At 39.0% G+C, this 18039-nt stretch overlaps 1 protein-coding gene across 3 annotated transcripts in view; it reads left to right on the top strand.

Annotated features, from left to right (window-relative positions):
- Positions 1 to 18039, top strand: part of ATRN (attractin) — a 178433-nt gene that overhangs the window by 38730 nt on the left and 121664 nt on the right. For all 3 annotated transcript variants that reach the window (XM_031656597.1, XM_031656599.1, XM_031656598.1), the window contains exon 2: positions 15465 to 15548. In XM_031656597.1, the coding sequence (XP_031512457.1) occupies positions 15465 to 15548 (84 nt within the window). The remainder of the gene's footprint in view (positions 1 to 15464; positions 15549 to 18039) is intronic.

Here is an 18039-nt window from a genome sequence, read left to right as displayed (position 1 = left end):
AGTTAAATGTACTTTTTCCAACAGATAACTTTCTGGAACTGAAATCTATGATTTCCTTATTAAACAATTCAGTAAATGAATTAAAAGAGGGGCAGTGTAAGAAAATTTTGAAGAGCAAATATATAAAGAGAAATCATGAAAGCAAAGAAACTTGGAGGAGAAATTTGAGATGTCCAAAATGTGGATAATATGACTTCCAGAAGGAGAGAAAGAAACAGATGGAAGAAAAGACTACATATTGTGTACAGTGTGCGCTGCTCGGATGATGAGTGCACTAAAATCTCAAAAGTCACTGCTAAAGAACCCATCTATGTAATCAGAAACTATCTGTACTCCCAAAACTATTGAAATCAAAAGAAAAGAACTGAAAAAGGAAATGGATGGAGGAGTGGCAGTAAGCCACAGGAGAAAAAAAAAGACAGGCATCACATTTCAAATTTGAAAACTATAGCTAAAAAGCAGTGGATTACCATCTAGAGCTACTGAGAGAAAAATGACTGCAATCCAAGAATACCATATCCAGCCAAGGTATTTATCTGTACAGGTAAAAGAAAGATGTTTAGGGGGTCTATATAAATTCAGAGCATACCACTCAAGTATCCTATTTGAGGAAAATACTAGGCAAATAAATGAAGCAGAACAGAGACTATAAGACTGGGAAAGGTGAAGAAGAGAGTGAAGAGCAGTGAACAATGAACTTGGTTTTATATTTAAAATTATATCTTAATGGATGAAGTTGGACTGGAAATATGTAAGTGCTACATTAGACCTCTTTAATAGAATGGACATAAGGAAAAGTTTTGAACGAGTATTGAGCTCTCTCTGCAGAGTATAGGAATTAGGGTGCTCTGCAGAAGAAATGTGCCAAAGGTGTCATAGAGTAGGGAGGGAAGGGAAAAGAAGAAAAGGTAGATGTATTTTAGGAGTCTCATTTTTGGGGTTGGGAATGGGAAAGGAGTGGATAAGTGTGGAGTATTTTTGTAGGGGAAATGTTTGACATCTTGTTTATAAATTATAGTAAAGACATATGCTTTCAACAGTGAAAGGCAGGAAAGGGAAGATAACCATTGATAAGATGGAAAAGTTCAGTAGTATTTAGGTAAAGGGGGAAATGAAATGAATGACAACTTTTTTTTTTTTTTCTTTTTGAGACAGAATCTTGCTCTGTCACCCAGGCTTGAGTGCAGTGGTGGGATCTTGGCTCACTGTTACCTCTGCCTCCTGGGTTCAAATGATTCTTGTACCTCGGACTCCAGAGTACTTGGGATTGTAGGCATGTGCCACCATGCCCAGATAGTTTTTTGGTATTTTTAGTAGAGATGGAGTTTCGCCATTTTGGCCAGGCTGGTCTCGAACCCCTGGCCTCAAGTGATCTGCCTTCTTCAGCCTCCCAAAGTGCTGGGATTACAGGCATGAGCCAGTGTGTACCCAGCCTGCACGCCAACTTTATCACACTAATAAAATAAGGAAAAAGGAAAAAGATAGCAATGTCAAATAAGCAACAAACAAAATATAGATGGAAAGAACAAAATTAATATTTAGGTCATCTACTAAATGTGAATAAATTATGTAGTCTCATAAAAAGAAAACTGGAGTAGCTATATTAAGATCGAAGTCAACTTCATGTGAATTAACACAGAAACAGAAAATGAAATGCCGCATGTTCTTGTAAGTGGAAGCTAAACAGTGAATACACATGGACACAAAGATGGGAACAGTAGACACTGGGGACTACTTGAGAGGGGAGGTTGGGAGCCAGGGGTGGGTTGAAAAACTACCTATTAGGTACTATGCGTACGACTGGGTGAAAGGATTCTTTGTACATTGAACCTCGGCAACGGGCAATTTACCCATGCAACAAACCTGCACACATACTCCTGAATCTAAAATAAAAGTCAAGAGAAAAAAAAACCCAAAAACAAGGTAGACTTCACACAAACAAGGAATATTAACAGAGATAGAAATATTTTGTAAAGACAAACGTGTAAGTTCATCAAGAAGACAAAACAGTCCTACATTTGTAGGTGTTTAATAACAGAGTTCTAAAATACATGAAGTACAAATGGTCAGAACTAAAATGAGAAATGTGCAAGTCCACAATTATAGTTGTAGATTTCAACCTTTGCCTTTCAATATTGATAAAACCAAGTATACAGAAAAATAGGGCGGATATAGAAGACTTGAATAACATTGTCAATTAACTTGACATAAATGGCACTTAGAGAATATGATACGTATCAACTGCAGATTACACATTCAAGTGCCTTTAGAACATTCAGTAAAATAGACTATATCCTGGATAATAGAACAAATATCAATACATTTAAAAGGACTGAAACCGTACATCATGTGTGTTCTTTTTTGAAGACAGGGTCTCGCTTGCTCTGTCATCCAGGCTGAAGTGTTGCGATTATAACTCACTGCATCCTCTATCTCCAGGGTCAAATGATTCTCTCACCTCAGCCTCCTGAGTAGCTGGGACTACAGGTACACTCTACCAAATTCAGCTATTTTTTTTTTTTTTTAATTTTTAATAGAGATGAGGTCTTACTATGTTGTGCAGGCTGGTCTCAAATTCCTGGCCTCAAGTGATTCTTCCACCTTGGTCCCCCAAAATGCTGTTATAGGCATGAGCCATAGTTTCTGTGGAATTGCAATAGAAATCATTAACAAAAAGATAACTAGAAAAATTCCCCAAACATTTGGAAATTAAGCAACATCTAAATTACACATAGGTCAAAGGAGAAATAAGGGAAATTAGAAAAACATTTTGGAATGAATGAAGGTGTAAACACAGTCTGTTACATTTGTGGAATGCAGCTAACGCAGTATATAGAGAGGAATTTGTACCTGCAAATGTTTTTATTAGAAAAGAAAAAAGATATAAATGATCTAAACTTCTGTAGCCAGACTGCCTTTCTAGATTCCTCCTCTCTGGGCAGGGCATCTCTGAAAGAAAGGCAGCAGCCCCAGTCAGGGGCTTATAGATAAAACTCCCATCTCCCTGGGACAGAGCACCTAGGGGAATGGGTGGCTGTGGGCACAGCTTCAGCAGAATTTAAACGTTGCTGCCTGCCGGCTCTGAAGAGAGCAGCAGATCTCCCAGTACAGCACTCGAGCTCTGCTAAGGGACAGACTCCTCAAGTGGGTCCCTGACCCCCATGCCTTCTGACTGGGAGACACCTCCCAGTAGGGGTCAACAGACAGCTCATACAGGAGAGCTCCAGCTGGCATCTGGCAGGTGCCCCTCTGGGAAGAAGCTCCCAGAGGAAGGAACAGGCAGTAATCTTTGCTGTTCTGCAGCCTCCAGTGGTGATACCCAGGCAAACAGGGTCTGGAGAGGACCTCCAGCAAACTCCAGCCGACCTGCAGCAGAGGGGCCTGTTAGAACAAAAACTAACAAACAGAAAGGAATAATATCACCATCAACAAAAAGGACGTCCACACAGAAACCCCACCTGAAGGTCACCAAAGGTAGATAAATCCACGAAGATGAGGAAAAACCAGCGCAAAAAGGCTGAAAATTCCAAAAACCAGAACGCCTCTTCTCCTCCAAAGGATCACAACTCCTCGCCAGCAAGGGAACAAATCTGGACAAAGAATGAGTTTGATGAATTAACAGAAGTAGGCTTCAGAAGGTGGGTAATAACAAACTCCTCTAAGCTAAAGGAGCATGTTCTAACCCAATGCAAGGAATCTAAGAACCTTGAAAAAAAGTTAGAGGAATTGCTAACTAGAATAACCAGTTTAGAGAAGAACATAAATGAGCTGATAGAGCTGAAAAACAAAGCACAAGAACTTTGTGAAGCATACACAAGTATCAATAGGCGAATCAATCAAGCAAAAGAAAGGATATCAGAGATTGAAGATCAACTTAATGAAATAAAGCGTGAAGACAAGATTAGAGAAAAAAGAATGAAAAGGAACAAACAAAGCCTCCAAGAAATATGGGACTATGTGAAAAGACCAAACCTACATTTGATTGGTGTGCCTGAAAGTGTTGGGGAGAATGGAACCAAGTTGGAAAACACTCTTCGGGATATTATCCAGGAGAACTTCCCCAACCTAGCAAGACAGGCCAATGTTCAAATTCAGGAAATACAGAGAACACCACAAAGATACTCCTCGAGAAGAGCAACCCAAGACACATAATCATCAGATTCACCAAGGTTGAAATGAAGGAAAAAGGGTTAAGGGCAGCCAGAGAGAAAGGTCAAGTTACCCACAAAGGGAAACCTATCAGACTAACAGCAGATCTCTCAGCAGAAAGCCTACAAGCCAGAAGAGAGTGGTGCCAATATTCAGCATTCTTTTTTTTTTTTTTTTGAGATGGAGTCTCGCTCTGTCGCCCAGGCTGGAGTGCAGTGGCGTGATCTCGGCTCACTGCAAGCTCCCCCTATTCAGCATTCTTAAAGAAAAGAATTTTCATCCCGAAATTTCATATCCAGCCAAACTAAGCTGCTTAAGCGAAGGAGAAGTCAAATTCTTTACAGACAAACAAATGCTGAGAGATTTTGTCACCACCAGGCCTGCCTTACAAGGGCTCCTGAAGGAAGCACTAAATATGGAAAGGAAAACCAGTACCAGCCACTGTAAAAACATACCAAATTGTAAAGACCATTGACACTATGAAGAAACTGCATCAACTAACGGGCAAAATAACCAGCTAGCATCATAATGACAGGATCAGATTCACACTTAACAATATTAGCCTTAAGTGTAAATGCCCCAATTAAAAGACACAGACTGGCAGATTGGATAAAGAGTCAAGACCCATCGGTGTTCTGTATTCAGGAGACTCATCTCATGTGCAGAGACACACATAGGCTCAAAATAAAGGAATGGAGGAATATTTACCAAGCAAATGGAAGGCAAAACAACAACAACAACAACAACAAAACAGGGATTGCAATCCTAGTCTCTGATAAAACAGACTTTAAACCAATGAAGATCAAAAAAGACAAAGAAGAGCATTACATAACGGTAAAGGGATCAATGCAACAAGAAGAGCTATCTTAAATATATATACACCCAATACAGGAGCACCCAGATTCGTAAAGCAAGTCCTTAGAGACCTACAAAGAAACTTAGACTCCCACACAATAATAGTGGGAGACTTTAACACCCCACTGTCAATATTAGACAGATCAACGAGACAGAAAATTAACAAGGATATTCAGGACTTGAACTCAGCTCTGGACTAAGAGGACCTAATAGACATCTACCGAACTCTCCACCCCCAAGCAACAGAATATACATTCTTCTCAGCACCACATAGCACTTATTCTAAAATTCACCACATAATTGGTATTAAAACACTCCTCAGCAAATGCAAAAGAATGGAAATCATAGTAGTCCCTCAGACCATAGTGCATTCAAATTAGAACTCAGGATTAAGAAACTCAGAACTGCACAACTACATGGAAACTGAACCACCTGCTCCTGAATGACTACTGGATAAATAATGAAATTAAGGCAGAAATAAATAAGTTCTTTGAAACCGATGAGAACAAAGACACGATGTACCAGAATCTGTGGGACACAGCTAAAGCAGTGTTTAAAGGGAAATTTATAGCACTAAATGCCCACAGGAGAAAGCAGGGAAGATCTAAAATTGACACCCTAATATCACAATTAAAAGAACTAGAGAAGTAAGAGCAAACAAATTCAAAAGCTAGAAGACAAGAAATAATTAAGATCAGAGCAGAACTGAAGGAGATAGAGACATGAAAAACCCTTCAAAAAATCAGTAAATCCTGCTAGCTAGACTAACAAAGAAGAAAAGACAGAAGAATCAAATACACACAATAAAAAATGATAAAGGGGATATCACCACTGATGCCACAGAAATACAAACTGCCATCAGAGAATACTATAAACACCTCTATACAAAGAAACTAGAAAATCTAGAAGAAATGGATAAATTCCTGGACACATACACCCTCCCAAGACTAAACCAGGAAGAAGTTGAATCCCTGAATAGACCAATAACAAGTTGTGAAATTGAGGCAGTAATTAATAACCTACCAACCAAAAAAGGCCAGACCCAGACAGATTCACAGCCGAATTCTATGAGAGGTGCAAAGAGGAACTGGTACCATTCCTTCTGAAACAATTCCAAACAATTGAAAAAGATGGACTCCCCCCTAACTCATTTTATGAGGCCAGCATCATCCTGATACCAAAACCTGTCAGAGACACAACAAAAAAAGAAAATTTCAGGCCAATATCCTTGATGAACATCAGTGCGAAAATCCTCAATAAAATACTAGCAAACCGAATCCAGCAGCACATCTAAAAGCTTATCCACCACAATCAAGTTGGCTTCATCCCTAGGATGCAAGACTGGTTCAACATGACGGAAATCAGTAAACATAATCCATCACATAAACAGAACCAGTGACAAAAACACATGATTATCTCAATAGATGCAGAAAAGGCCTTCAATAAAATTCAGCCCTTCATGCTAAAAACTCCAAATAAACTAGATACTGATGGAACTTATCTCAAAATAATAAGAGCTATTTATGACAGACCCATATCATACTGAATAGACAAAAGCTGGAAGCATTCCCTTTGAAAACCGGTAGAAGACAAGGATGCCCTCTCTCACCACTCCTATTCAACGTAGTATTGGAAGTTCTGGCCAGGGCAATCAGGCAAGAGAAAGAAATAAAGGGTATTCAGGTAGGAAGAGAGGAAGTCAGATTATCTCTGTTTGCAGATGACATGATTGTATATTTAGAAAACCGCATTGTCTCAGCCCCAAATCTCCTTTAGCTGATAAGCAACTTCAGCAAAGTCTCAGGATAGGAAATCAGTGTGAAAAATCACAAGCATTCCTATACACCAATAATAGACAAACTCATGAGAGCCAAATCATGAGTGAACTCCCATTCACAATTGCTACAAAGAGAATAAAATACCTAGGAATCCAACTTACAAGGGATGTGAAGGATCTCTTCAAGGAGAACTACAAACCACTGCTCAAGGAAATGAGAGAGGACACAAATGGAAAACATTCCATGCTCATGGATAGGAAGAGTCAATATAGTGAAAATGGCCATACTGCCCAAAGTAATTTATAGATTCAATACTATCCCCATCAAGCTACCATTGAGTTTCTTCACATAATTAGAAAACACTTCTTTAAATTTCATATGGAACCAAAAAGCCCGTATAGCCAAGACAATCCCAAGCAAAAAGAAGAAAGCTGGAGGCATCATGCTGTCTAACTTCAAACTATACTACAAGGCTATGGTAACCAAAACAGCTTGGTACTGGTACCAAAACACATATAGATCAATGGAATAGAACAGAGGCCTCAGAAATAACGCCACACATCTACAACCATCTAATCTTTGGGAAACCTGACAAAAACAAGCAATGGAGAAAGGATTCCCTATTTAATAAATGGTGTTGGGAAAACTGGCTAGCCATATGCAGAAAACTGAAACTGGACCCCTTCCTTACACCTAATACAATAATTAATTTAAGATGGATTAAAGACTTAAACGTAAGACCTAAAACCATAAAAACCCTAGAAGAAAACCTAGGCAATCCCATGGCAAAGACATGGCAAAGACTTCTTGACTAAAACACCAAAGGCAAAGGCAACAAAAGCAAAATTGACAAATGGGATCTAATTAAACTGAAGAGCTTCTGCACAGCAAAAGAAACTATCATCAGAGTGAACAGAAAAACCTACAGAATGGGAGAAAGTTTTTGCAAACTGTCCATCTGACAAAGGACTAATATCCAGAATCTACAAAGATCAAATTTACAAGGAAAAAAGCAAATAACCCCATCAAAAAGTGGGCAAAGGATATGAACACCCACTTCTGAAAAGAAGACATTTATGCAGCCAACAAAGATGAAAAAAAGCTCATCATCACGGATCATTAGAGAAATGCAAATCAAAGCCACAATGAGATACCATCTCACACCAGTTAGAATGACGATCATTAAAAAGTCAGGAAACAACAGATGCTGGAGAGGATGTGGAGAAATAGGAACGCTTTTACACTGTTGGTGGGAGTGTAAATAAGTTCAACCATTGTGGAAGACAGTATGGCGATTCCTCCAGGTTCTAGAACCAGAAATAGCCATTTGACCCAGCAATCCCGTTACTGGGTGTATACCCAAAGGATTATAAATCATTCTACTATAAAGACACATGCACACATATGTTTATTGCATCACTGTTCATAATAGCAAAGACTTGAAACCAGCCCATATGCCCATCATTGATAGCCTGGATAAAGGAAATGTGGCACATGTACACCATGGAATACTGTGCAGTCATAAAAACAAATGAGTTCATGTCCTTTGCAGGGACATGGATGAAGCTGGAAACCACCATTCTCAGCAAACTAACACAGGAACAAAACTAAACATCGCATGTTTTCACTCATTAGTGGGAGCTGAACAATTAGAACACATGGACACAGGGAGGAGAATATCACACACTGGTGTGGGCCTGTTGGGGGGTGGGGAGTTAGGGAGGGACAGCATTAGGAGAAATACCTAATGTAGGTGACAGGTTGATGGGTGCAGCAAACCACTGAGGCACGCGTATACCTGTGTAACAGACCTGCATGTTCTGCGCATGTATCCCAGGACTTAAGGTATAAAAACAAACAAATAGAAAAACAACCAGAAGGCTGGGCGTGGTGACTCACGCCTGTAATCCCAGCACTTTGGGATGCTGAGGTGGGTAGATCACAAGATCAGGAGTTCAAGACCTGCCTGGCCAAGATGGTGAAACCCCGTCTCTACTAAAAATAGAAAAATTAGCCGGGCATGGTGGTGGACGCCTGTAATCCCAGCTACTTGGGAGGCTGAGGCAGAGAATTGCTTGAACCCAGGAGGCGGAGGTTGCAGTTGAGCTGAGATTGTGCCATTGCACTCCAGCCTGGGTGACAGGGTGAACCTCCCTCTCAAAAAAGAAAAAGAAAAAAGAAGATGTGGTACATACACTCCATGGAATACTACCACCTGTAAAAATGAAAGCAGTTGTGTCCTTTGCAGCAACGTGGATGCAGGGATGCCATTATTCTAAGTGAATTAATGCAGGAACAGAAAACCAAATACCACATGCTCTCACTTACAAGTGGGAACTAACCGTTGAGTACACATGGACACAAAGAAGGGAGCAACAGACACCGGATCTATTTGAGGGTGGAGGGTGGGAGGAGAGTGAGGACTGAAAAACTGCCTTTCAGGTATTACGCTGATTACTTGGGTGATGGAATTATCTGTACATCAAACCCCTGCGAAACCTGCACATGTACCCCTTGAACCTAAGATAAAAGTTGGAAAGAAAAAGAAGGGCGAAAGTAAGAACAAACGCATTACAAAATAATATGTGCAAATGATCAGTAAACACACAGAAAGTGTACTCAAAATCTTTTTTATTTTATTTTTTTGAGACAGTTTCTCCCTCTGTCGTCCAGGCTGCAGTGTAGTGGCACCATCTTGGCTCACTGCAACCTGCTTCCTGGGCTCAAGCAATCCTCTACCTTAGCCTCCAAAGGGACTAAAGGTCATACCACCACACTTGGCTAAGTTTTTTGTAGAGACGAGGTTTCACTATGTTGCTTAGGCTAGTCTTGAGCTCCTGGGCTTAAGTGATCCACCTGGTTTGGCATCCCAAAGTGCTGAGATTATGGACATAAGCCACCATGCCCAGCCTCTGAAAATCTTTAAATATCAGAAAAATACAAATTTATGTCATAATGAGATAGGATAATGCATACTTACTGGAATAACCAATAAAAGGTCTGATTATACCAAAGGTGGGAACTGATGAGGAATAAGTAGAGCTCTCATACCTTGAAGATGTGATTGTAAGGTGGAAACAGTTTGGCAGTTTCCTAAAAATTTAAGTGCATATCTATACTTTGATCCAGTGATTTCATTTTGTATATTTATTCAAGAGAAGTGTATATACCTGTCCACAGAAAGATTTGTAGATGTCTTAGCTTCATTTATAAAAGACTAATTACATAATCCAAGTGTCCACCAATAAACAAGTTGTGTATTTTCATACAAGAGAATACTACTCAGCAGTGTGAAGGAGCAAACTATTGATACAATGCTTAGAAAAGTTATGTTTATAAAAAGGAGCAAGACACAAAAGTGTCTTTAATTCCATTAAATCAAATTTTGTAAAACTGATTTATAGTGGGAAAGATAAGATCAATGTTTGAGGCAGAGGTTGGTAGGGATTACCTGGAGAGGGATATAAAAGAGCTTTGGGGGTGAGGGAACTGTTTTATATCCTGTTTGAGGAGATTACACTTCATGTATATATTTGTCAAAGCTTATCAAATTGTACACTTAAGTGGCTGCATCTTATTATATATAAATTACTTTTCACTAAGATTGATTAAACATTTGGTTGGAAGGAATCAAATAGGTATAGCAGTCATTAAACTAAATGCAAATAGATTATATATTGTGCCAGTAAAATACCGTCAGATTATATATTGTCCCAGTAAAATACTGTCAATATATTGCGCCAGTAAAATACTGTGAGATTAGTTTAAGAAACAAAACCTAACCAAGTCCTGTTTCGAAGAAGCAAACTATTGAAAACTTGATAGACAAAGCTGAAAATAAAAGAGTTGAATAAAGATCTAAGATACAGGAAAATATCCAAAAGATCAGTAATTATAATAATATTAGACAAGGCGAAATTTAAATATCAAACTAGGTAAATGAATTGTTACTATCGTAAAAGACATAGTTTATGAACTATATATATATATAAAATATATATATATAATTTTTTTTTTTTTTTTGAGACAGAGTTTTGCTCTTTCACCCAGGCTGGAGTGAAGTGGTGAGATCTCAGCTTACTGCAGCCTCTGCCTCCACCAGGTTCAAGCGATTCTCCTACCTCAGCCTCCCAAGTAGCTGGGATTATAGGCGCTTGCCACCATGCCTGGCTAATTTTGTTGTTGTTGTTTTTTTAGTAGAGACGGGGTTTTGCCATGTTGGCCAGACTGGGTTCGAACTCCTGACCTCATGATCCACCCACCTCAGCCTCCCAAAGTGCTGGTATTACAGGTGTGAGCCACTGCACCTGGCCAGGATTTCAGTACGTGTTTATCAGAATTAGGTCTAGTAGATGAAAATACGAGTATAAGGAATTGAATAGTGCATTTAATAAACCTGATTATATGTGTGTAGAAATAGTGTTTTAAATTCCTGGAATAGATCTTTTTTTAATGTCCAGGGAACTGTGGTCAAAGTTTAATGTCCAAGGTACTTGACCATAAAGAAAATCTTAACAGATGAGAAAAGTTGAGATTTTATAGGCTATGTTGTCTGGTAATAATACAGGTAAAGTAGAAAGAAATAACTATGAGATGACTCCTTTGAAACCTGCCTCCTGTTCCCCTATTCTCCCTATATTTGTTTCCACTGCAGAATTGCCTCAGTATTCTTGAACTGAGAAATTGGTAGTGGCAAGATCTTTATTCTTTATATTTGTAGCCTTACATTATTGAAATGCCTTTCAGTTTGATGCCTTTGTGTGACTGCCAGTGAACTAGGTTTTCCTAGCATACAGGTGTTGCCCATGCCCACACCTAGATTATCAACGATACTGTAAAACTTGACCTGAAATTTTAGGTTGATATTCCTGGCCTTTCTCTTTCAAATTCCTTTAAACTTTCAGTAACCACTTGTGGGCCATTTATTAGAACACAGGGAATTTTGAATTAAAAACACATAATTTAAAAGAAACAGGAACACCTAATGCTGAGAGGATGTGGAGAATAGCATATTCTCATACATTACTGGTGCAAATGTGAATTGTTACAGCCTTTTGGAAAATAATTTGACAGCTTGGTTAACAATTAAAATTCATATTCCTTTTGGCCTAGTATACCTCCTCCTAAGATTTCTAATCTTAGAAATAAAAGCCCAAGTAAGGCCATATGTATAGGGATATTTATTGCAGTGATGTGCATATTGTCAGCCAACTGGAAACAAAATGAACATTAGTAGGGAAAGGCAGGAAAAATGATACCTCCATAGATGGGATATTATGCTACATAAAGAAAAAATAAATTAGACTAATACCAGATTAGTTTGAGAAATTTCCGTAAGGTTTTGTTGAGTGAGCAAAGAAAGATGCAGAAAAGTATGTAATAATTTGCGTAACCAAAAAATAATTTAAGAGAACCATGCCTATATCATAGGCTCATGAGTATGAAGAAAAGTATTTAGGAATTCCTGCTAAGTGGTTAAATGTTTACCTTGGTCAAGGGTGGGTCAGAGTAACTGGGGAAGTAGGTTAAAAAAAAAATTGTCTGTGATCATATCTGTGCATTATCTGTAAAATTATATAAATATGTATATTTAAAGATACTAAGTAAACATTTAAAATAAAACTGACCTGTTTCCCAGCCTGGGCAACATAGCAAGACTCATCTCTAAGAAAAAATATTAATTAAAATAAATTAGCTAGGCATAGTGGTGTGTGCCTGTAGTCCCAGCTACTCCAGAGGCTGAGGTAGGAGAATCACCTGAGCCCAGGAGTTTGAGGCTGCAGTGAGCCATTGAGCGTGCCACTGCACTCCAGCCTGGGTGTCAGAGTGAGATTCTGTCTCAAAAACAAAAAAAAACAAAAACCACAATTATTTCTTTTCTAAAACTGATGTTGATTTGCAAACCTAAGTGTTCATGTGAAGTCCACTGAAACTCTTAGGAGTAGGAGAGGCATAGTGGAGAGCCATAAAACCTTTTATGTTAGGCCCTAAAACAAAGAATCAAGGAAGTGTGTACACACACACACATGCAATAAAACAATAACCAGTGGGAAATTAACTAAGAAACTCGAAGCCTAGAGTAAGGTGGTTTTTGTGGGTGGTTGATACTATTTTTTCAGGGACTTTGCATTCCTTTGATTTGTCATTTTTGGTGTTGGCTTTGTGTTTAGGCATAGCACAGGCTTTGTGTTCAGGCTGTAGTACTTCCAGCTGTAAAATCCAGCCATAGCCAAGTCCAGAGAGAGAAGAATGAGACGGTCTCTTCTTGGATGTTTGTCATAGGCTGTTTTTTTAAAAGCATTTGCTAAGGCTGAGTCTGGGTTACAACTTGATTTTAGTGTTGTAGAGGAAGGTGTTTTAGGAATTAGGCAGAATTAGGCAAAGGAAGAAGTTGAGCTCCAATGCAGTCCTGACAAAGGGGAACTCTGGGTCAGGGTTGCTTATTTGAGTTGCCCCATGTTGGATTGAAATGCCTGGGCCTTTATACTCTTTATGGTATGGGCTGCCATGGGAAGGGCAAAACCTGCAGCAAGGCAGCCCCTGAAGGAATTGATGTTCTGCTGACCACCTTCCCTGCTGCTGCTGGCAGCAAGTCCTTCCTTGAAGAGGAGATCTAGGTGGCGTGTCTCCCTGTCCACACACTTTCTTAAGAATGAGAAAATATTTCCTGGAAGTCATCCATCAGATGTGCCCTCACATCTAAGTATTAGATTACATGCTGTGTCAGAGGTTCATGGTTACACATCATAGCCTTTTCGTACTTCTCTAGTAAAAAGAATTCTGATTTTGTGATGGGTACATGATTATCTGGGATAACGGCTACATTTTTCAGCCTCCCTCTACTTGTAGACATGTCAGTAACTTCTGGCTAATCGAATGTAAGTTGAATTTTCATGTGTGACTTAACAAGGGGAGAGAGGGTGTACCCTCCATTTTCTTTTCCTCCTTCCTGCTGGGTAGAATTTGGGTATAATAGCTGGAGCTTGAGCCACTATCTTGGATTATGAGGTAGAAACCACATGTTGGGGATGACAGAGCAATAGTATAGAACAGCATTAGGTCCCTGATGATCATGGAAATGCCTTGGATTTCCATGCTCTGGATTGCTTACCTTTGGATTTTTTTATCTTGGTGGTTAGTCCATTACTATTTAGGTTTTTCCGTCAGTTGCATTAAAGCCTAATTTTTTTTTCTCTCTCTCTCTCTATATGTGTGTATATATATATATGTGTCTATATAGATATATATTCTTTTTTTAAAATAGAGATGAGGGTGTTGCTGTGTTGGCCAGGCTGATCTTGAACTCCTGACCTCAAGCAGTCCTCCTGCCTCAGCCTCCAAACTGCTGTGATTACAGGCAAGAGCCACCACACCCAGCCCACACCTAATTTTAATTGATACACATTTCTAATCAGTCAATGATAAGGGGCATGGGAAAACATGATTGGCTTCAACTAACATTTTGGGGTGGAATGGATTTTGGGGAGTAAGGCATGGATACATCTCTATCAGGCGAGTACAGCAGAGGGAGAGAAAGGCAAGAACATCAAGGGGTTTGCAGGGTATGATTCTTGTGATGGGCTATGGGGTCTTAACTAGGTATGTGAGAAAGTGACATGTGTGGATGGTAGGTGGTGAACAGTGAAGAAATGATAGTTCCGTGTATTGGTGATCTCCATGGGGCTGAAGACTCATTGGAAAGGGGGAAATAGGCTAAATGAACTGGAGACATGAGACAGTAGTCAGAGGTTAGGGTGCTTTTTTTGTGGGTAATGTTGTTACTGGTAATAGCAAGGGCCAGAGAAGGGGATGGCTAAAGAGGGGTGGAGGAAAAGATAGTTAATGGTGAGGTTAAGAAATGGAGAGGCTGGGTTTTGGATGGAACATCTTAGATGTTGATGCAGATAGTGGAATAGAGTGAACGATTTATTAATATCTGTAGTGCATTAGGAGTAGCTGGGAGATGACTCAGAAGGTAAGGGAGGCAGATCCAGAAGCGAGCTTGTGTTCCGAGTGGCTGATGTTGTTGAAGAAAGAGGGAAGAAAAATGATCTGGAAATAGCCATGATGAAGGAAATAGCGTCCTTCTTAAATATTAAAAATTTTTATATAGCAGCAGATACTTGCTGGTCGCAGTGGCTCATGCCTGTAATCCCAGCATTTTGGGAGGCCAAGAGAGGAGGATTGCTTGAGGCCATAAGTTCAAGCCTGGCAACTTCGTGAGACTCTATCTCTACAAAAAATAAAAAACAAATTTAAGAAATTTATGGCTGGGTGTGAAGGCTCAAGCCTGTAATTCTGGTGCTTTGGGAAGCCGAGGTGGGAGGATCTCTTGAAGCTAGGAGTTTGAGACCAGCGTGGGCCACATAGCGAGACCCATCTTTACCAAAAGGAAAAAGGATGACATAAAATTAAGATTTAGGTATGTTTTGTTCATTCCTGTTGCTTTTTATATTTTGCTGTCTTCTTTTTTCATGTATGTGATAAGTATTTGTTTCATCTAAATTTATGCAATCTGAATATAACTAGTCATTTTCTACTGGTTACAGTATGTGTTAATGTGCCCATTATGTTTAATTTGTATTATATTAAGAATTTAAAAATACTAATATATTAAAATATATAAAAATATATGAAATTAATATCATAGACTTAAGTTTTCTTTTTTGATTTAAATTACAGACTAACTGGATCTTCTGGGTTTGTAACAGATGGACCTGGAAATTATAAATATAAAACGAAGTGCACCTGGCTCATTGAAGGACAGTAAGTAGAAATGGCTGACTTAATTTTTGTTTTTTTAGCATAGAGGTCAGTGTGGCATTAGTTTTCCCACAAATAAAATTAACGATCTGTAGCATAAAGTACTTAAAACATTTACTTGATAACCTTTCATTTGACAAGTGAATTTTATTTTTCTTAGCCTTCATTAATTTAAAAGTTTCATGTTGATTTAATGCTGCAAATGAATTGTACACACCACAAATTTGTGTATTTCCAACTGTAATAGTTCAGAAATGGTTATTTTTTTTAATATATATATATATTTTTTTTATGGGACAGCGTTTTGCTCTTGTCACCCAGGCTGGAGTGCAGTGGCGTGATCTCGGCTCACTGCAACCTCCACCTCCCAGGTTCAAACGATTCTCCTGACTCAGCCTCCTGAGTAGCTGGGATTACAGGTGCGTGCCACCACGCCCGGCTAATTTTGTATTTTTAGTAGAGATGGGGTTTCACCATGTTAACCAGGATGGTCTGGAACTCCTGACCTCAAGTGATCCGCCCACCTTGGCCTCCCAAAGTGCTGGGATTACAGGCGTGAGTCGCTGCACCCAGCCACAGTTACATATTTTTAATGGTTTGCTTAAAGCATTAGAAAATTACAATATTGCCGGGCGCGGTGGCTCACGCCTGTAATCCCAGCACTTTGGGAGGCCGAGGCGGGCGGATCACAAGGTCAGGAGATCGAGACCACGGTGAAACCTCGTCTCTACTAAAAATACAAAAAATTAGCCGGGTGCGGTTGTGGGCGCCTGTAGTCCCAGCTACTCGGGAGGCTGAGGCAGGAGAATGGCGGGAACCCGGGAGGCGGAGCTTGCAGTGAGCTGAGATCCGGCCACTGCACTCCAGCCTGGGCGACAGAGCGAGACTCCGTCTCAAAAAACAAAAAACAAAAAACAAAAAACAAAAAAAAAAAGAAAGAAAATTACAATATTGTGTTATTTTTCTAAGTATCTATTTTTGTTGTGGATAAGAAAATTGTAATAACTGTTATTGCTTAAGTGATCCCTTCTCTGGACCCACTGTGTCCCTCTAGCTGTTGCTTTTTTTCTCCTTGTCTTCATGGGAGACTTTTAAAGCAGTATTTCTCAAACTTTTTTGGTCTCAGGACTTCTTTACACTCTAAACTTTGAGGATTCTAAATAAGTTTGTTTATTATTTATTTATTTATTTATTTTGAGATGGCGTGTCACTCTGTGGCCCAGGCTGGAGTACAGTGGTGTGATCTTGGCTCTCTGCAACCTCCACCTCCTGGGTTCAAGCGATTCTCCTGCCTCAGCCTTCCGAGTAGCTGGGATTACAGGCATGTGCCACCATGCCCAGCTAAGTTTTTGTATTTTGTAGTAGAGACAGGGTGTCACCATGTTGGCCAGGCTGGTCTCGAACTCCTGACCTCAAGTGATCGTCCTGCCTTGGCCTCACAAAGTGCTGGGATTACAGGCGTGAGCCACCGCCCCCGGCCCCAAATAAGTTTATGTTTGTCTGTGTTCACCATATTAGAACTTATAACCAACAAATATTATTTATTCATTTAAAAGCAACAATTGTAAGCCCACTACATGTTAGTACAAATGATATTTTAATGAAAAAGAACCTTATATTTAAAAAATTGTAGTGAAAAGAATGACATTGTTTTACATTTTTGCAAATCTCTTTAATGTCTAGCTTGATAAAAGAGCTGAATTATCATATCTTCTGCATTCACTTTGTTGCAGTATGTTATTGTGATTGAAACGTGTCAAGAAGATGAGGCCTCACTTGAATATGAAGTAGGAAAAAAGATATTAATAGTACAGTATTATAAAATAATTGTATATAGCCTTCTTTGATACCATATCAAAACTTAAGTAGTAATTTCTTAAAAGTAAATTGCAGTTTGGAATCTGAAACTATGTGAAGGAACTTCTGGTACTTGTTAAATTAAAATCCATTGGTTTTCTTGCACTGAGTGGATCTTTTGCCCATCTATGATTTGGTAACATGATATATAGGTCATTTGGAAAACAATAGGTCATTGAATTATGCAGATCTTCCATATGTTGATATATTTATTCCCTTACATAATATTTAAAAAATCACATTGGTTAATATCACCATCAGTCTCCTCAAAAAGTTCTAAGTATGGCAGATAACAAATTTTCCAAAATCCTGATTACTACTTGAAAGCTTGTATTTTATCTTTGGCAGCAAATACTGTCAGTTGTTTTCTTTGAAGTGACAGGCTTGCTTTCCTAATTTTTAAGAAAATGTCTGCCAGATATCCAACTCTGAATAACCATAATTTGTTTATTGTTCTTTCAAGTAAGCATGGTAAATGGTGTTGTAAGAAAAAAGTAGCTAATTCAGCTTGCAACTTAAACAGTAGCAAAAGTGGTTTTCATTGAGAAAACCATGGCGCTTCTATTAGGCAAGAGAAGTGTTTTATATTTACTTTCCATCTTGTCAGAATATTAAAGAGATGTCTACTAATTGGTCA

This window comes from Papio anubis, chromosome 16 (assembly GCF_008728515.1).
Source record: "Papio anubis isolate 15944 chromosome 16, Panubis1.0, whole genome shotgun sequence".
NCBI lineage: Eukaryota > Metazoa > Chordata > Mammalia > Primates > Cercopithecidae > Papio > Papio anubis.
The sequence above is the reverse complement of the archived record's forward strand: the minus strand, read 5'-3'. Positions and strand labels throughout refer to the sequence as shown.